The sequence below is a fragment of the Fukomys damarensis genome, unplaced genomic scaffold, assembly GCF_012274545.1.
Source record: "Fukomys damarensis isolate Sample0158 unplaced genomic scaffold, DMR_v1.0_HiC HiC_scaffold_17, whole genome shotgun sequence".
Lineage (NCBI taxonomy): Eukaryota > Metazoa > Chordata > Mammalia > Rodentia > Bathyergidae > Fukomys > Fukomys damarensis.
Window position 1 is genome coordinate 78,287,953 of NW_022900929.1, and position 14,209 is coordinate 78,302,161.

Genomic DNA, 14,209 nt, shown 5'->3' on the forward strand with positions numbered 1-14,209 from the left:
CTGGCCACATCTCCAGACCCCAAAGCCACTCGTGCTGCGGCCCCAGGCTCCTGCTTCTAGTCAGCTTCCCAGCTTGTGACAGTGTGGTCTCCTGACCTCTCTGAGACCTGGGTGAATCGTGAGCATGAAGCTGCCCTTGCGTCACCATAGCTAGGTCTAGAGAAAGAGAAAGAGACTAATAAAAATCAGCGGTGATCAGAGCTGGTGGTTTGGGTTTTGTTAAAGTCCTGCTGGTGACAGGAGCCAAACAACCAAGTCCTTGCTGGCTCCAGGTCGGGGACTACCTGGCTCAGTCAGGTAGGATAAGGTGAAAAAGGTGTCCGGTGCAGACTCCAGGCCCAACTGCTAAAGTCTTACCAAAGACAGACGTCAATATCCACACACACACATACGTGGATACACACACACACGTTGTATACATATAATAGACTTACGTGTATACACAGAGACAGAGAACAGCAGACAGACAAACAGAGACAGACACCATTTCAGTTCTAGTTCCATTCAGTTCTAAATCTGTAAATGGCAGGTCAAGATGTAGCGGAAAGTATGGATCACACTTCTTAACTAACTGTCAATAAGCACTGCCTGCTGTGTCTTAGCTCCTTCACAGATTCCTTTACACTCACTGCTAATCACAGGAAAAATTACATTCATTAAGCTTTTACAGTGTGCCACACAGTCTTCTAAGTGCTTTACAGGAATTTCTTCAGTCCTCGTACAAACCTATGCAAGAGAACGAGCACTTTTTCCATTCTCTCCTGCCCTGCGAGGTGAAGTGACTGTCCTGGTGTCACAGAGCTACACCTGCACCCAGGTATCTGCAGCCAGGCAGGTGGTGGACAGGTCCCACCTATGTACATCTCCCCAAATGATCCTTTTCTTACCCCAAACCAACACAATTCTAGTTGATCGGTCTACATGCAATTATATTATAGTCCATATAGTCCAGAGAAAATCATTCCCAAGAAACCAAATCCAGTCAAGAACAATACTAAATGCATTTACTGTGATTTGAAAATGTAAAAGTTAAATGAGGCTTAGCTGCCTCATTTGTCACAGATGCAGAAGGTCATAAGCAATCTGCCCGAGATATCTGTCTCACTTTTATAATTTTAAAACAAACAGAAGTGATTGCACGAAACATTTGAGGAAATGGATTCGTTAAAAGTATAAACTCTCATCTTACCTCACATATAATGAAATGGGCACAACGGTATTGAGAATAATAATGTATGACCAGAACGTTAAGAATCCTGAGAACACAGAGTTCTTCTCTTCTTCATTCCAAAAAAGGAAAGTTCTGAAATGGCCCCCAACTTGATTCTCCCAGATCGAATTTCCTATTGCAAGAATAATTCCCAAGCATACCAAAAACCCAAAAATCTGAAATAAGAATAAAAGTCTGGTTAAGATTAACTTGAACCCAAAACTAGGCACATGAACACTATCTAATTACACTTCTAACTCCAAGAAATCTTCATCTGGACATCAAGTTATGTAAACCTCTTATTTCTTACCATATATCCATCTGGACAAAATTTAATATTTTTATGCCAGTAATGTTGCTAAGCATTTGACTCCCATTCTCTCCATCTCCCACTGACTGAGTTAGAAACAATGGTTATTCATACCTCACCAAGGAAAAACAAAATGAAATAAAGCGTAAGTGCAGAAGGACTCTAACTTGTCCATGGTCACATAGCTAACAACTTCATGTGCTCAGCTTGTGAAAAAAAGCACATATTTAAGTAGCTGAAGTAAAGAGGACCCCGTGCCCAGTTTTGCTCTGGACAGCTCCACTTTACTTCTATTGTCCAGGCAGAGTGTTACTAATGTTCCCTTTCGCTTCTGTGGGTGACTTTCCAAAGTATGACCCAAAACAAGGTAAATATTCCCACCAAGTGCCACCCAACAGACGGGCAGGCTTGTACTAACACGGTGTGTGCCTTGACCTATTTCATTCACAGATGTGGCTCTCTGTGGCTTCTGGCTGCTCCATGAAGTTAAAATGGCCGTGAAAGGGAAATGCTTAGAATCGATTCTGGACATTCAGGCAGCCAGAACAGTGCAACTAAAGACCCTCTAGAGAGAGGGCTCCAGAGCTGCTGCAGAAAGTGGTGAGAATGAGGGACAAGGGTGTTTGGAAAGCATTTGGAGGGAAGATGAACAGCAATGTGTCCTTTACTGTAATAATTTTTTCACACATTTAAATATTTACCCTATTTCTATCACACCTCATCCAGACTTTCCTTTTGAGAATTAAAAAAGGAGAAACACCTTGGAAATTGTTCACAGATGATTACGTTGTTATTAGTATGGGGATTAGAAAGGTGGACATTTTGGAAGTAGAGTGATTACAGTCAAAGAAGTCAGTCCACCTCAGGTCTAAAACCCCAGCCCTTGGAAAGAAAAGACACTGGCCCAGCGAACATGGGAAGCCCTGGGTGGAAAAATGTGACGTGGGGACTTTGTTCTAAGTGTGACACTGTCCAAAGTAGAGGCTAGAAAGTAGGGAGGTGCTCCTTTCTATTTCCTGCTTCTTCCAAGAAAGAATAATCATAAGTTCTAGAATCACTTTCTTCTCTATTGTCTCCTGAGTAAAATAAAGGCATAAGAAGACAAAGTGGGGAAAAGCTTTAAAATATATTAAGAAACTATATATTAGAGAAAAGTAGAAATGGGAATCACCAATGTCTGCCAGTTGGGTCCCTGCATCATGGTGGCTGTTTTTAATGGTTGATGCTATAAGTTAACTGAACTGAGGTGTTTTTAAAGCATTAAAATTGGTGATACTTGGCATTAAATGACCTCGTTTAATGGTGGATTTGCCTGCTGAGTCTCCAAAAGATTCCTACTTTCTATTACAAGGAGCTAGGATAGTCCATTCTTCACACCCAATCATTTTACTCCGTGTGGAACACAGGTGCATAGACAGAACTTGCATGCGAGCCCTGGAAGTGGGGTCAGGGCCATTTAAATTGAGAATCGCAGAAGCACACACCGCCTCAGTCCCATAAACTCTGCCCCAAGGGAATGAGTTTAGCTGGAGGAAAGCCAGGTCTGGGGTGGTATTTAAACCAAAACACAGCCTAGCTAATACATTGTACCCAAGGAGTATTAATTTCCTTATCCAGGGTTCAACTATCACATATCAGTTAAGCAAATATATATTGAGCTCAGATGTTTTTAAGACTGCTTGTAAGCTGTGTGGAGGTGCATAGGGAAACATGTCTCAGTGCCTTCAAACCTAACACCTCCGTAAGGGACAAGGCAATGAGTGAAATAATAATCAGATAACAATATGACACACGACTAACTAGCAAGAGGGTGAGAGGTGAGGAATATCTGATTGTATCTGGTAAGTGAGTGGAGAGAAAATCACTTCCAAAAACTCAAGGGAGAAAATAATTCATAGGCGAGAGAGAGAGAACTATGAACTAAGGAGGTTTAGGTAGCTCCATGAAGCACCTGGGACTTCATCAGCAGAATCAGCCACATAACCTGCAGGGTCCAGTGCAAAATGAAAGAACATGGTCAATGTAAAAAAGTGCTAGGCATCGCTAGACAGCTCCAGTGGACCAATAACACACCGTGCGACCCTTCAGAGTGCGGGGCCTTCCCGGAAGCCCAAGTCATTCACCTGGACCCCAGCCCCACCCCAGCTCTGCGGAGGGGATCCGAGCAAAGGTAACACAACCCAGGGGATCTGCAAGATCACAAAGTGCTCCAGGGGCACGAATCTACCTGTCGTGATACATTCTACCACCAGGGAGAATTCATCACAACCTAGGAAGTAGAAGGTGGCCAAACTCCACAAGAAGAATGTAAGCTTTTGAGAGAATGCCCAGAAAAACAAAAGAAATACATTAACAATGGCTAGTGGTACTCACTAATTCTGTAACTGTCACTTACCCACAGCACTAGCGTATTCATCAACCTGTCGATGCTTGTCCTTTTAAACTTTGTCTTGCCACTGTTCTGCATGAGTTTAGTATCAGGACCTGCAAAAACAATCAGTAGCAACTTTGAAACAATTGGATTACGTGTTATTATTGTCATTAACTCTTACACCGGTGTTTCTGAAAGGTAAAACATAGTTTTCGAAATAATTTAATTTGTACTAAAAATAAAGGCCATCGGGTTGTATATGGGTTGTTTGCTTTTTGTTTTTGCAGTGCTGATGACTGAACCCAGGACCACGCTTGTGCCAGGCAGCTGCTCTACCACTGAGCTACTTCCCCAACCCTGTACATGACTCCTAACTGGAGACGCAAAAACAATCCGGGTCACAGAAAGAGAACAGCACTCAGTAGCATAAGTCCAGATAGAACTTGTTGCTGTAAAGTTCAATAAATGCTATTTGTCAACAATCCGTGCATGAATGCGCTTCCAGTTTGAAGTAGTTAAAGATAACAAACTCAATAAAAGGAAGGAATAATTTGGAAATATTAAAAGAATGAAGTAACAAACAATTCAGAATGCTAAGGTCAAAAAAATGAAAGATAAGAAATCAAACTCCAGATGTGCTTCCCAGAAAGGTAAAGCTTTGAGGTGTTTTTAAAGAACAAATTTTTTTTAAACTCCAAAAAATTCGGCAAGTCAGTTAAACCCTTTACTGTGACTGCAAACTGTATACATAATATGTACTTTGGGTAAAGCAAGAAGTGGGAAGGGTGGGGAAAGGAAAGAAAGAAAAGAAAAAATATGAGAAAACAAAAAAATGGAAACAAAATTTTTGTAACTAGGGAAGGGAGGAGGGGGTGAAGGGAGGGCAGGAGTATGGGGAAAAAATGAGAACCAAGACCTGTCATGTAAAGGTACAAGATCCCAATGATGAATGTAACTGTACTGTATACCTAAAAAGCACCAATAAACTCAATGAGAAAAAAAAAAAAGAATTAGTCTTGCATTTTCATATTCTATTTACTAAGCACCTTTCAAAGAATTCTAAGATTATGACTAATAGCTTTTAGAGAGGGTTTATTAGATTAGTAGAAAATCAGAATATTAGAATATATTGCTAAGAATATTCCTTATTGATAGAGAAAATGCTAGGAGCATTTTTAAAATTACGACTGACTTCGATAGTGTTCCCACTGTACCTTGTCTTCCCGTTATTACTAATCTCTGCAGTCACTTAACATAGGAGGAAGGAGAAAACAGAGGAAAAGGGAGAAAGGTTGCCCATGAAATCATACTCAGTCTAGACACGGGGAAAGGGTGGGCATATCCTTAAACAACCTTCCTTTCCTTAAGAGACAAACAGAAGCAAAAATAGGAGTCTCCGAACAATTCACTGTCTTGAGTTGGCGACTGAACCCAGTGCCCTATTTCCAGCACTGATATGTATAAAAGATCTCATATTTTCTCCTAATGGTTTCTTGAAGTCATATCAACATTGCTGGTTTTGTAGTGAAGATCAGAGACCAGATAAAGTTTGAGGTTTCTAAAAACTGAATCACTGACAGAGCAGTTTGGTGTTAAAAATGTGCATCTCTTAAGCATATGAACATACACAGGCCAATACACCCACAAATGTTGAGATATATGTATGCATGTTCTTCCCTTCAGAGTCAAAGACCCGGAAGGAATTTTCCATACTCAATAATCCCTATTTCCTCCTCTCATCTCAGTGATTACTCAGCCCAGCTGGGGGGCCAGTCTCTACACTCAAACATCTGGTGACCCTCATCAATAGCCTCCTGACCCACTGAGCTCGGCAACCTTTAACATGGCTGTTCTCTCCTTGAGAAACACACTCTGCTGTTGGCTTCTGGGCTACAGTGTTCTCCTGCTTTCACCCTCACTTCTTTGGTAGCTCCTTCTCTGTCTTCCGTGATGCGCAACGCTCTGCCCAAATGTTAAACACTGAAATTTCTTTAGGCTTGGGCACAGCTCCCCTCTTGTTACTCAGTCCACCTGCCCTGGGCAATGTTACCTAGGACCACAGCTTTGATGCCATTTATAGACCAAACGTATATCTCCAGCCGTCTGCTCCTTTGAGCTCTAAGACCGTATTCTTAAGCCCACATGTTCAGTTGCCTGTGTGACATCTCCGCTTGGATCTTTCTAGGGCCCCTCAAGTCGTCTTTGTCCAGCCTAGCCAGAGATCTTCCTCCAGGATCTTTATCTCAAGAAATGACTCCACCATCCATCTTATAATGGTCAGGAGACACCCACGAGTCCTAGTTGATGCCTCTCCCATCCTCACCTTTAAATCTGGTTATCAAACCTTGTCAGTTCAACATTTTAAAAGCTTCTGGTTTCCATAATCTCTTTCCAATCCAAAATGCCATCATCTCTCAACTATAAAAACATAGTGCCTTCAAATCCCTGTATCCCCTCTGCCCTGATCTCCAATATTTTTGCTTCTCCTCACACCCTAGCTATGCCTTCTTCCTGGGATCTGATCAGTATTTGCAGACATTACCAACATCATACACACAAGAATGGACCTTTCACATTTAACATGAATAGACCCCACCTGTCAATAACTTGTGCTGGGTCCTCACACTCTTAAAGACCAAAATCCTGACACCACCATGAGGTCCTGCATGGTCTCTCCCAGCTCCACGCTCACAGTCACATCTCCGTCTCTGTCCTCTGCTCTGTGCCCCACTGTACCCTTACTGCTGTCACAAGGCTTTGGCCTGTGATGAGCCTGTGGGCCAGCTTACTCCTTCCTTTCCCTACACCCTTCACTTCCTTCTCTCTCCTCTTTTCCTCCTAGAAACCTCGGCATCCATTCATCGGGAAAGCTTTCCCTGGAGCTCAAGTCTGATCAGCTTCCTCCATCGTCATACACTCCTGTAGCTCTGTTCTTTCTCTTCAGAGCTCTTATCTCTTATTTCGCTAAGAGATTATACAATCAAGGCTGTGATCAGCTGACATTAATGTCTCTCTTCTACAAGACTGAGGGTTCATGAGTAGAGAGATTGCATTTGATTATATTCACATTGTTAATTCCCAGGGTGTGAATGCCACAATGCCTCTCATACAGTAGACATTCGATAATTAAATTTTAGTAAATTAATTAATTTATTGAACACTTGTTGTTTTAGGCAATGTGCCTATGTGCTTTTAAGCTTTCACGTCACCTAATACTTACAACAAGCCAACAAATTCAGCACAATTATCCTCCATTCACTAATAACAAAACAGAAGCTCAAAGAATTTCACTTGCCCAAGACTGATCCAGTCTAGTCACCAGTTGAGCCTTTTACGTCTAACTCTAAAGCTCTTGCTTTTCAACTGCTATTTGTGAACCTGCATGAGTCAATCAACTAATGTCCATTCAAGATTGTGTCCCTTTCAGGGTCTGGACAGGAAACAGATGATAATTATCGGAGGGTGTTCACAAGAAGACTCTTTACAGGGGTGGATTGCCACTGGACCCCAGGGTGACAGGATGCAGGGTTCACAGCTTTTGGCGAAGGGCGACCTTTGATCAAGAAACCCAGCCTGCCAGACATGACCACACAAGAATGTAGCCTGAAATAAATATCTTGGCTTTCATCCTCTTTCTCCTTTTGATCTCTTCCCACGAATCCCCAAGTCAGAGCCCGAGTAGAGGACAAAATCAAATGAAACCTATTAGCGTCAACCACACCTCAGCCTCCAAGGTTGGAAGAGGGGGACAGCAGACCCCAGAGGTGGGGACGTGAGCGCTAAAGCCCGTTTGCACTGCTCCCCTTCAGGAGCTCTCACGCCCTTCTCACACTCAGGACTCGCCCCCATCCTGGGCAGTGCGTAGACCTTCATAAGTTACAGGCTTGTCAAGCCAACCTCATCCGGCAACCATATTCCTCTAACAGTTCTTAGAGGTAGTGTAACTACAGTCGTAACAACAGAGGATTCCTTTTGTATTCACTGTTATAAGAACTCGGTGTTCACCTGAAACTAGTTCCCCACCCAAATGTCTCAAGACTTAGGAAATCGGAGACACCCATCTGTTCAAGTCTGACATGAAGAAAGCCAAGCCTCGTGTCCTCCGCTTGCCATTGTCTAGCTAAGCCTTCCTTCAGAGCTTCCAGGGAGCTCCTGTTCTCCCCACCAAGGCCGGAAGACACCTGTCCAGCACCCTCTCCTGGGAGCATCGTCTCTCCTTTTACCTTTATTAGTTCATGTGTGCAGTACACAGTGATCACTCGCCTTACGGAGAGTTGGTACAAGTACCTGACACGTCTCTATTCCTTTTCCATCCTCTTCCCTCCCTTCCCTCTCTTGGTCATCTTCCCTTTTGCAAAAGATTCCCCCCGTTCCCTATTGATTTTGTTCTTTATTTATACATTGAGTTTTTCATTAAAAAGAAGCCGTATGACATTCAAACTTGAGTGTTTGATATTTCACTTAACATTATGGTCTTGGGGTGCATCTGTTTTCCTAAAAGTGATTCCAATCTATCCTTCTTTATGGCAGAGTAGTAAATGCATTGTGTATAGACACTGAATCTTCTTTACCCATGTTATCATGTCCATGTTACAGCCGAGGAATAATGCTTAAAGTTTGCATAACCAAGGATGAAGTCCTATAGCTGATAAACCCAGATCTGCCTGACTCAGATTTTGTGTTATACTCCCATGGAGGAGACCTGTTCAACTTACCTCCCTACTTCTCTTATGTGGCACCACTGCCCCATGGACGGTCATATGAAGGAGAACTCGGCCCCTCGGTGACTTACAGCAGCCCTCCTAGGATCACACGGTGTAGCAGGACCACAGCCCTGAATCAGCCACTCCAAAAAAAACCCTCCAAATGCAAACTTTCCCACTGCATCCCCCTCCCCAAGACAAGGCTGCCAGGGTAAACCAGGAGGCCCTCCCACCAGAAGACCTAGAAGAATTCTCCCTTTCATCAAATTGGAAGGTAAAAGCAAGTTTATGGATAAGCCTCACTCTATTGTTTCTCAGAAAGAAATACACAAATAAGGAAATAAATAATCACAGGTTTATTTCCCCAACCGAAGAAGAAAAGCCTCTGATAAAAGCATCGTGAAGTCCGATTCATCCCCAGATGAAAGCACTATGTACCTCCTTTCTAGGGATTTCCCAAGTAAGTCCTTCCAACGGCAATGCCCAGAGCAGCAAGGGCTGGCTCACAGCCACAGCTGAGAGCATTTAGGAGCAACTGGGAGGACTTCTCTAGCTTCAGAACACTTTGGAGTCTTTAATGAACATTTTGAGGAAATGTCAGTGAAGGAAAACATCCAGTTTTGATTGCGCACATAAGCAGCAGACCCAAAACCCATCTTAATTTGGTGTCACAATAAACAGGATTTTAAAAATCAAGGGCTGGCACTTGAAGCCATGAGTACAATTTGAATGGCTTCATGAAATGGTGCTACCGTGAGCTTCCTTAGCAGGGCGGTGGTACATCGGATCCATACGGTAAAGCAGAGATGGCAGCCAAAAGGGCGGGGCATCCACTGCCCACCGGAGCCCAAGTCACATCACACACAGCCTTCCCACCGCCACTGTCCTACTTACAAATAGTAGAAACAGCTTCAGAATACAAACAGAAGTGACCGCAGCAACTCCAACGAAGCTTTCGCCAGACAGCTGCTTGACTTTGCAGGCTACAACATGAGCGGCAAAGCACAGAACTTTTTTCCTATTCCTCCCTCGTGTAGAGGTGGGTTGATTAATTCGTAGGATAGCAGGGATGCCTGAGCTGTGACTAAGGAGAGAGAAATTCAACAGCAGGCATCTCGTGCTCCCAGGAGGGGCCCCACATCCTCAAGATGCCCAAGTCCTGGAACAGTGTGTTTTCCCCTGGAATCCTACACTCTGAAAGCCACCCCAGAGAAGCACTTTGCGTGGAGTCAAAGCACTGTGCTCATGTGAACTGGAGACCCACAGGTGTGCTGCTGCGCACCATGAGAAGGGGTCCCCTAGATCTGGCCCTGGGCCATGAGCAGTACCTGCAAAAATAACCATCCCAAAGCACCAGCCGGTATTCCTCAGGACGCAGCCTCTCAGGATGATCTTCTGGTTGTTGAGCGAGTGCTTGCTGTCCTTCCAGGAGAGGACTCCCGTGAACTTGTCTAATTTGTTGTTAGGTGCCTCACAGACCACAGTCCCTGAAAAATAGAAAGGCAGACTTCTTTATGACTCACCTGGAGCTCTCTTTAGAAGCCCACAGCTCTAGTTTACCACCTTACTTTTTGTACACCGCACATTTTCCCTTCTCTTTTGGGCAGAAAGGTATTACATACGCAGGAAAAATAAGTTGTGCTAGGGAAAAATAAGCTGGGAAGAACAAAGATGAAAACCCATCAAATATTTTTAAATGTAGTTTAAAATTGTACTGTCCCAAAAAATTGAAATCACAGAAGTCATGAGACATTTTTTAAATTTTTTAAAAAATCACTTTATTTCTAATTTGTAGCAAATCATTTTTGAAACTACAGAAATGTTGTCCTGAAAGTTTTTCTTTTGCTGTAATGTGAATTGTCACACAGGTTACCATGGCATACATCCAATCTCATGGCAAAAGTCAACCACCTTTATGACTCATAATCAGGATGTAGGAGGTCCTACCATATTCCACCCCAGGGAATCCAGGGCTTTATTTGTCCTGTGCGCTTGAGATGGCATGGGATTCCTTTCAGCTGCTGTGTGCTTCTTATCTTGATTAGATTCAGAGTTCTGTGGACTCTTAGACGCACCATATAACTTGCCCAAAATGGCCAGAAGATGTTTCTACTTTTTGAAATTCCAAACCCATTCCAAACCAAGGAATCAATTTGTTTCATCATTTCAATCAGAAAATGCACATTCAGGGTGAGGGGCACACTAGACGGAAAAAGAAACCAGAAATGGTCTTTTATGGAAGCTGTCATAGATACAACTATCAGATTGATAGACTTTTCCATTGCAATTAGGGTTAAATTTTTACAATGAATGAGCATAAAGACATGAAAAACCAAAACAGAGGGAGAGGGGGGAGGAAAAAAGAAAAAGGGAGAGAAGAAAAGAATTCAAAAGGTGGCTATGGGTAGATCACTGGTGAAATCCAGCACCTACAACCTTCTCACTCTTAAGACAATCAAAACTTATGTATTCAATCAGAAGTCAAGAGGAAATTGAAACATAAAAAGCACCATTTGAAAAATAAAGAGGAGAGACATCTCCAGCATCTGGAGGCCAAAGGAGCTGAGTTTAGAGAACTTCTCTATGATGCTGTATCAGTCAGGTTTCCATTATGATCACAGAAAACTGAGGCAAATCAGTTTATAAAGAGAAAAAGCCAATGGTGGCTCCATTTTGAAGGTGTCAGTTCATGATGGATCAGCCCCGAGCTCTAGGCCTGTGAAGAACATGGCAGCAGGAGGACGAAGCAGAGCAAAGCCATTCACTTCAAGACTGGGATAGGAAAGAGACAAAGAAACAAGAATCCCACCAAGCTCTGAGGGCACATGCTGGTGACCTGAAACTCTCCCCATCAGATCCTACCTTGGAAAGTTTCCACCACTCCCAGTAGCACCAACATGAGGACAAAACTTTTAACAGAGGTTGTGGGGGATGTTTAAGATCTAAACTATAGCAGCCACTGTCTCTATTCCTCTCTACTCTGCCTTCAGAACATAAAGAAGCTTCTTATGTGTTTCTCTTCCTTCCAAACAAAATGACAGCCAATTCTCACATGGCCTGAACGTGCCTCACTAACAAGGTGACTCTTTCTAACAGCCTTTGCAATAAGGGGAAACAGATTCTGAAAGGAATGGGGGCCTCCTTCCTCTTCAGACTGCTTCTCCAACCTTCACCTACCTTTCCCAAAGACAGCAAAACTCGGGAGCACTCACTGCAGCCTTGCAGACAAGCAGACATTCTGGGTGAGATAAACAACCTGTCGACAGCCATTTTCATACTAAGGGAGGAGGCTGAACTGTGGTTGGCTCCTATTATAGCCTATTTATTTATTTAAAAGTAAATTAAAGCAGATTTAAACTGGCTCAAGTTGTTTGGACAACTACATTGTGGATAAGGAGAGTTCTAAATTCTCAGAATTCATTAGCTTTACTTATCGACCAATGATTTTTACCTCTGAATTTTGTAGAACCTTGAATTTGGTGGGCATCACTCACCATCCCTGTGTAAAACAATAGGCCTCTAAAGCTCATTTCAGTTTCTTGACCCAAGACTCTACTTCTCCAGATTCAAATTTGGCCACTAAAAATAAATAAATTTTTTAAAAATGTGATTTGGGCAAAAACAATGTGATACACGGTCCCTGCCAGTAAGAATATAAAAAACAGGTTCATTTGGATCATTTTTATTGTCATAAGCGAAGACTGACATGGAGGGAAAGACTGCCTTGAACATATTGGCTTCCCACTCCCTGGCTCCAGGGCTCAGCCTCCCTGGCCTCACCCCAAGGGTGCGGTTCTAGACAGGAACAGGCATTCAGGCCAGCGGGTTCTGCTTGAGTTCTCGGAGGCCAAGCCCCAGTTCAGCCTTTCTCAAAGAATGTGGTCCCAGTGATTGAAGTATTAAATACACGACCAGTCAAAACAGAATGGTGGGAACAAAGCCAGACTTCCTTTCCCTGTCATCCTCAGAAGCTCTCAGCTTCCCCTTTCGAAGCCCTGTAATTATAAAACACTGATTTCCTAATTTCTTCTCTGCCCCTTTCCAGAAAAGAAGAGGTTCTTTTGAAGGGAGTATCTCTGTAGCCCCACAACCTACCATACTGTCTTCACAATCAGTTCTTACTAAATATTCATAGAAGAGATGGATGGGGAAAACTTTGAGAGGGTTTCAAGAGAGAGGTTGGGAGATGAAATAAATGCTAGAGCAAAGATGAAGAGAAAAAGTAGACATAGTTCCCTAGCAATAATGACAAAGGAAATTAGGACATTAAGTAGCCCAGCCACAATAAGGGGCTTACGTTGACCTAACAAATAAAAGTCAAATCAATCCAAGAACAGAGGACAAAAGTGGGAGTCTCAAAGCACATCAGTAGAAACTAAAGTAGATCCTCATCATAACACATAAGGAGGACTAGGAAAAATTCCCTTAGGACTTTCTTCCTTTTTTTCTAATTGTATCAGAGAGGAGAAGAGAAAGAGGCATTAAATGGTTAGTTTGACATTGATAAGGAAGCCATTTAGGGTGCACAACATCTTTCCTCACAGCCATTCATTGAATATATGACGAGAGCACAAAGTTATATTTGTGATACAACTGGGGAGATCGTGTCAATAATGAAATGAACGGGTACAATTAAACTAGAGCATTTCATTTCTTTGTCCCTCCAAAAAGATGTGAAAGCCAACAATGACCCACATAGAAATACCCATACTGAATGAGGTCTACCAGCTCTCCTTCTGGATCTATTCAACATTCCAATAGGCAGCTGGAATACAGTTAATTACTCACTTGAGGAACCTCTCAAACTCAAGTACCTACATCAGTATCCAATATTCCATGATTTTTCAAAGAAGCTAACTTCATTTCTCACCATATGTTATTAGCAATATTTCTTGACTATCTGCACTGCATCTTTTCCATAAGAAAAATGATCTATCAAATAAGACATCATTGCTGCTGTTTAAGAGTTTCTCTAGCCAAAAGCTTCTTAGATTTTAGGATGCTGTCCACTCTTAGTGCCTGAGGGCTATAACTTTTTTTTTCGTTAGAAGAGTGTTACCCTCTATTTTCTAAAGCCCCCTTTTTCTTTGACCATTAAGTCTTTAGCCAACCATCACGACCACCACCTTTGCAATATTAGCACCAACAGAAAGCAGGATCATTCCTCGAGTCTTTCCATAGAATCTACATTTCATGCATCAATTGTGCTGTTGGGCTGTGCTTCCAACAAGGTGAACGGAAGAGCCATCTGGTACGTTTGAAGAGCCACAAGATGCTAAGCCAGCCTTTTTATTTCTTTTTTAACCAGAGAGAGAGATGCTTATTTTTTCTGTGCTGTAATTACACACATGCTATTTTTTAGAAAGGACCACAAAATACACAAAGATGCCTGAACAAAGAGTCAACCTTTCTCTGTTTCAGAATTTGGTATTAACAGTCATACAAAATATGTAAACTTGTCAGGAGTTGCAAAAAACAGATTTCAGTCCAGTCAGTAACAACAGACAAAAGATTCTTGGAACACATTTGGACAATTTACATCCGGGGCTTTCCCCAAGGCATAAGAATGTCCAGTTTACAGATGTATAATTGACAAGTATTTCCAGTCACATATT

General features: G+C 42.5%; 1 protein-coding gene across 10 annotated transcripts in view; it reads right to left on the bottom strand.

Annotated features, from left to right (window-relative positions):
• Positions 1-14,209, bottom strand: part of Atp8b4 (ATPase phospholipid transporting 8B4 (putative)) — a 214,737-nt gene that overhangs the window by 87,585 nt on the left and 112,943 nt on the right. For all 10 annotated transcript variants that reach the window (XM_010638545.2, XM_033765227.1, XM_033765228.1 and 7 more), the window contains 3 exons: positions 9,923-10,081; positions 3,916-4,004; positions 1,190-1,386 (listed from right to left, as the gene is read on the bottom strand). In XM_010638545.2, coding sequence (XP_010636847.1) covers positions 1,190-1,386; positions 3,916-4,004; positions 9,923-10,081 — 445 coding nt within the window. The remainder of the gene's footprint in view (positions 1-1,189; positions 1,387-3,915; positions 4,005-9,922; positions 10,082-14,209) is intronic.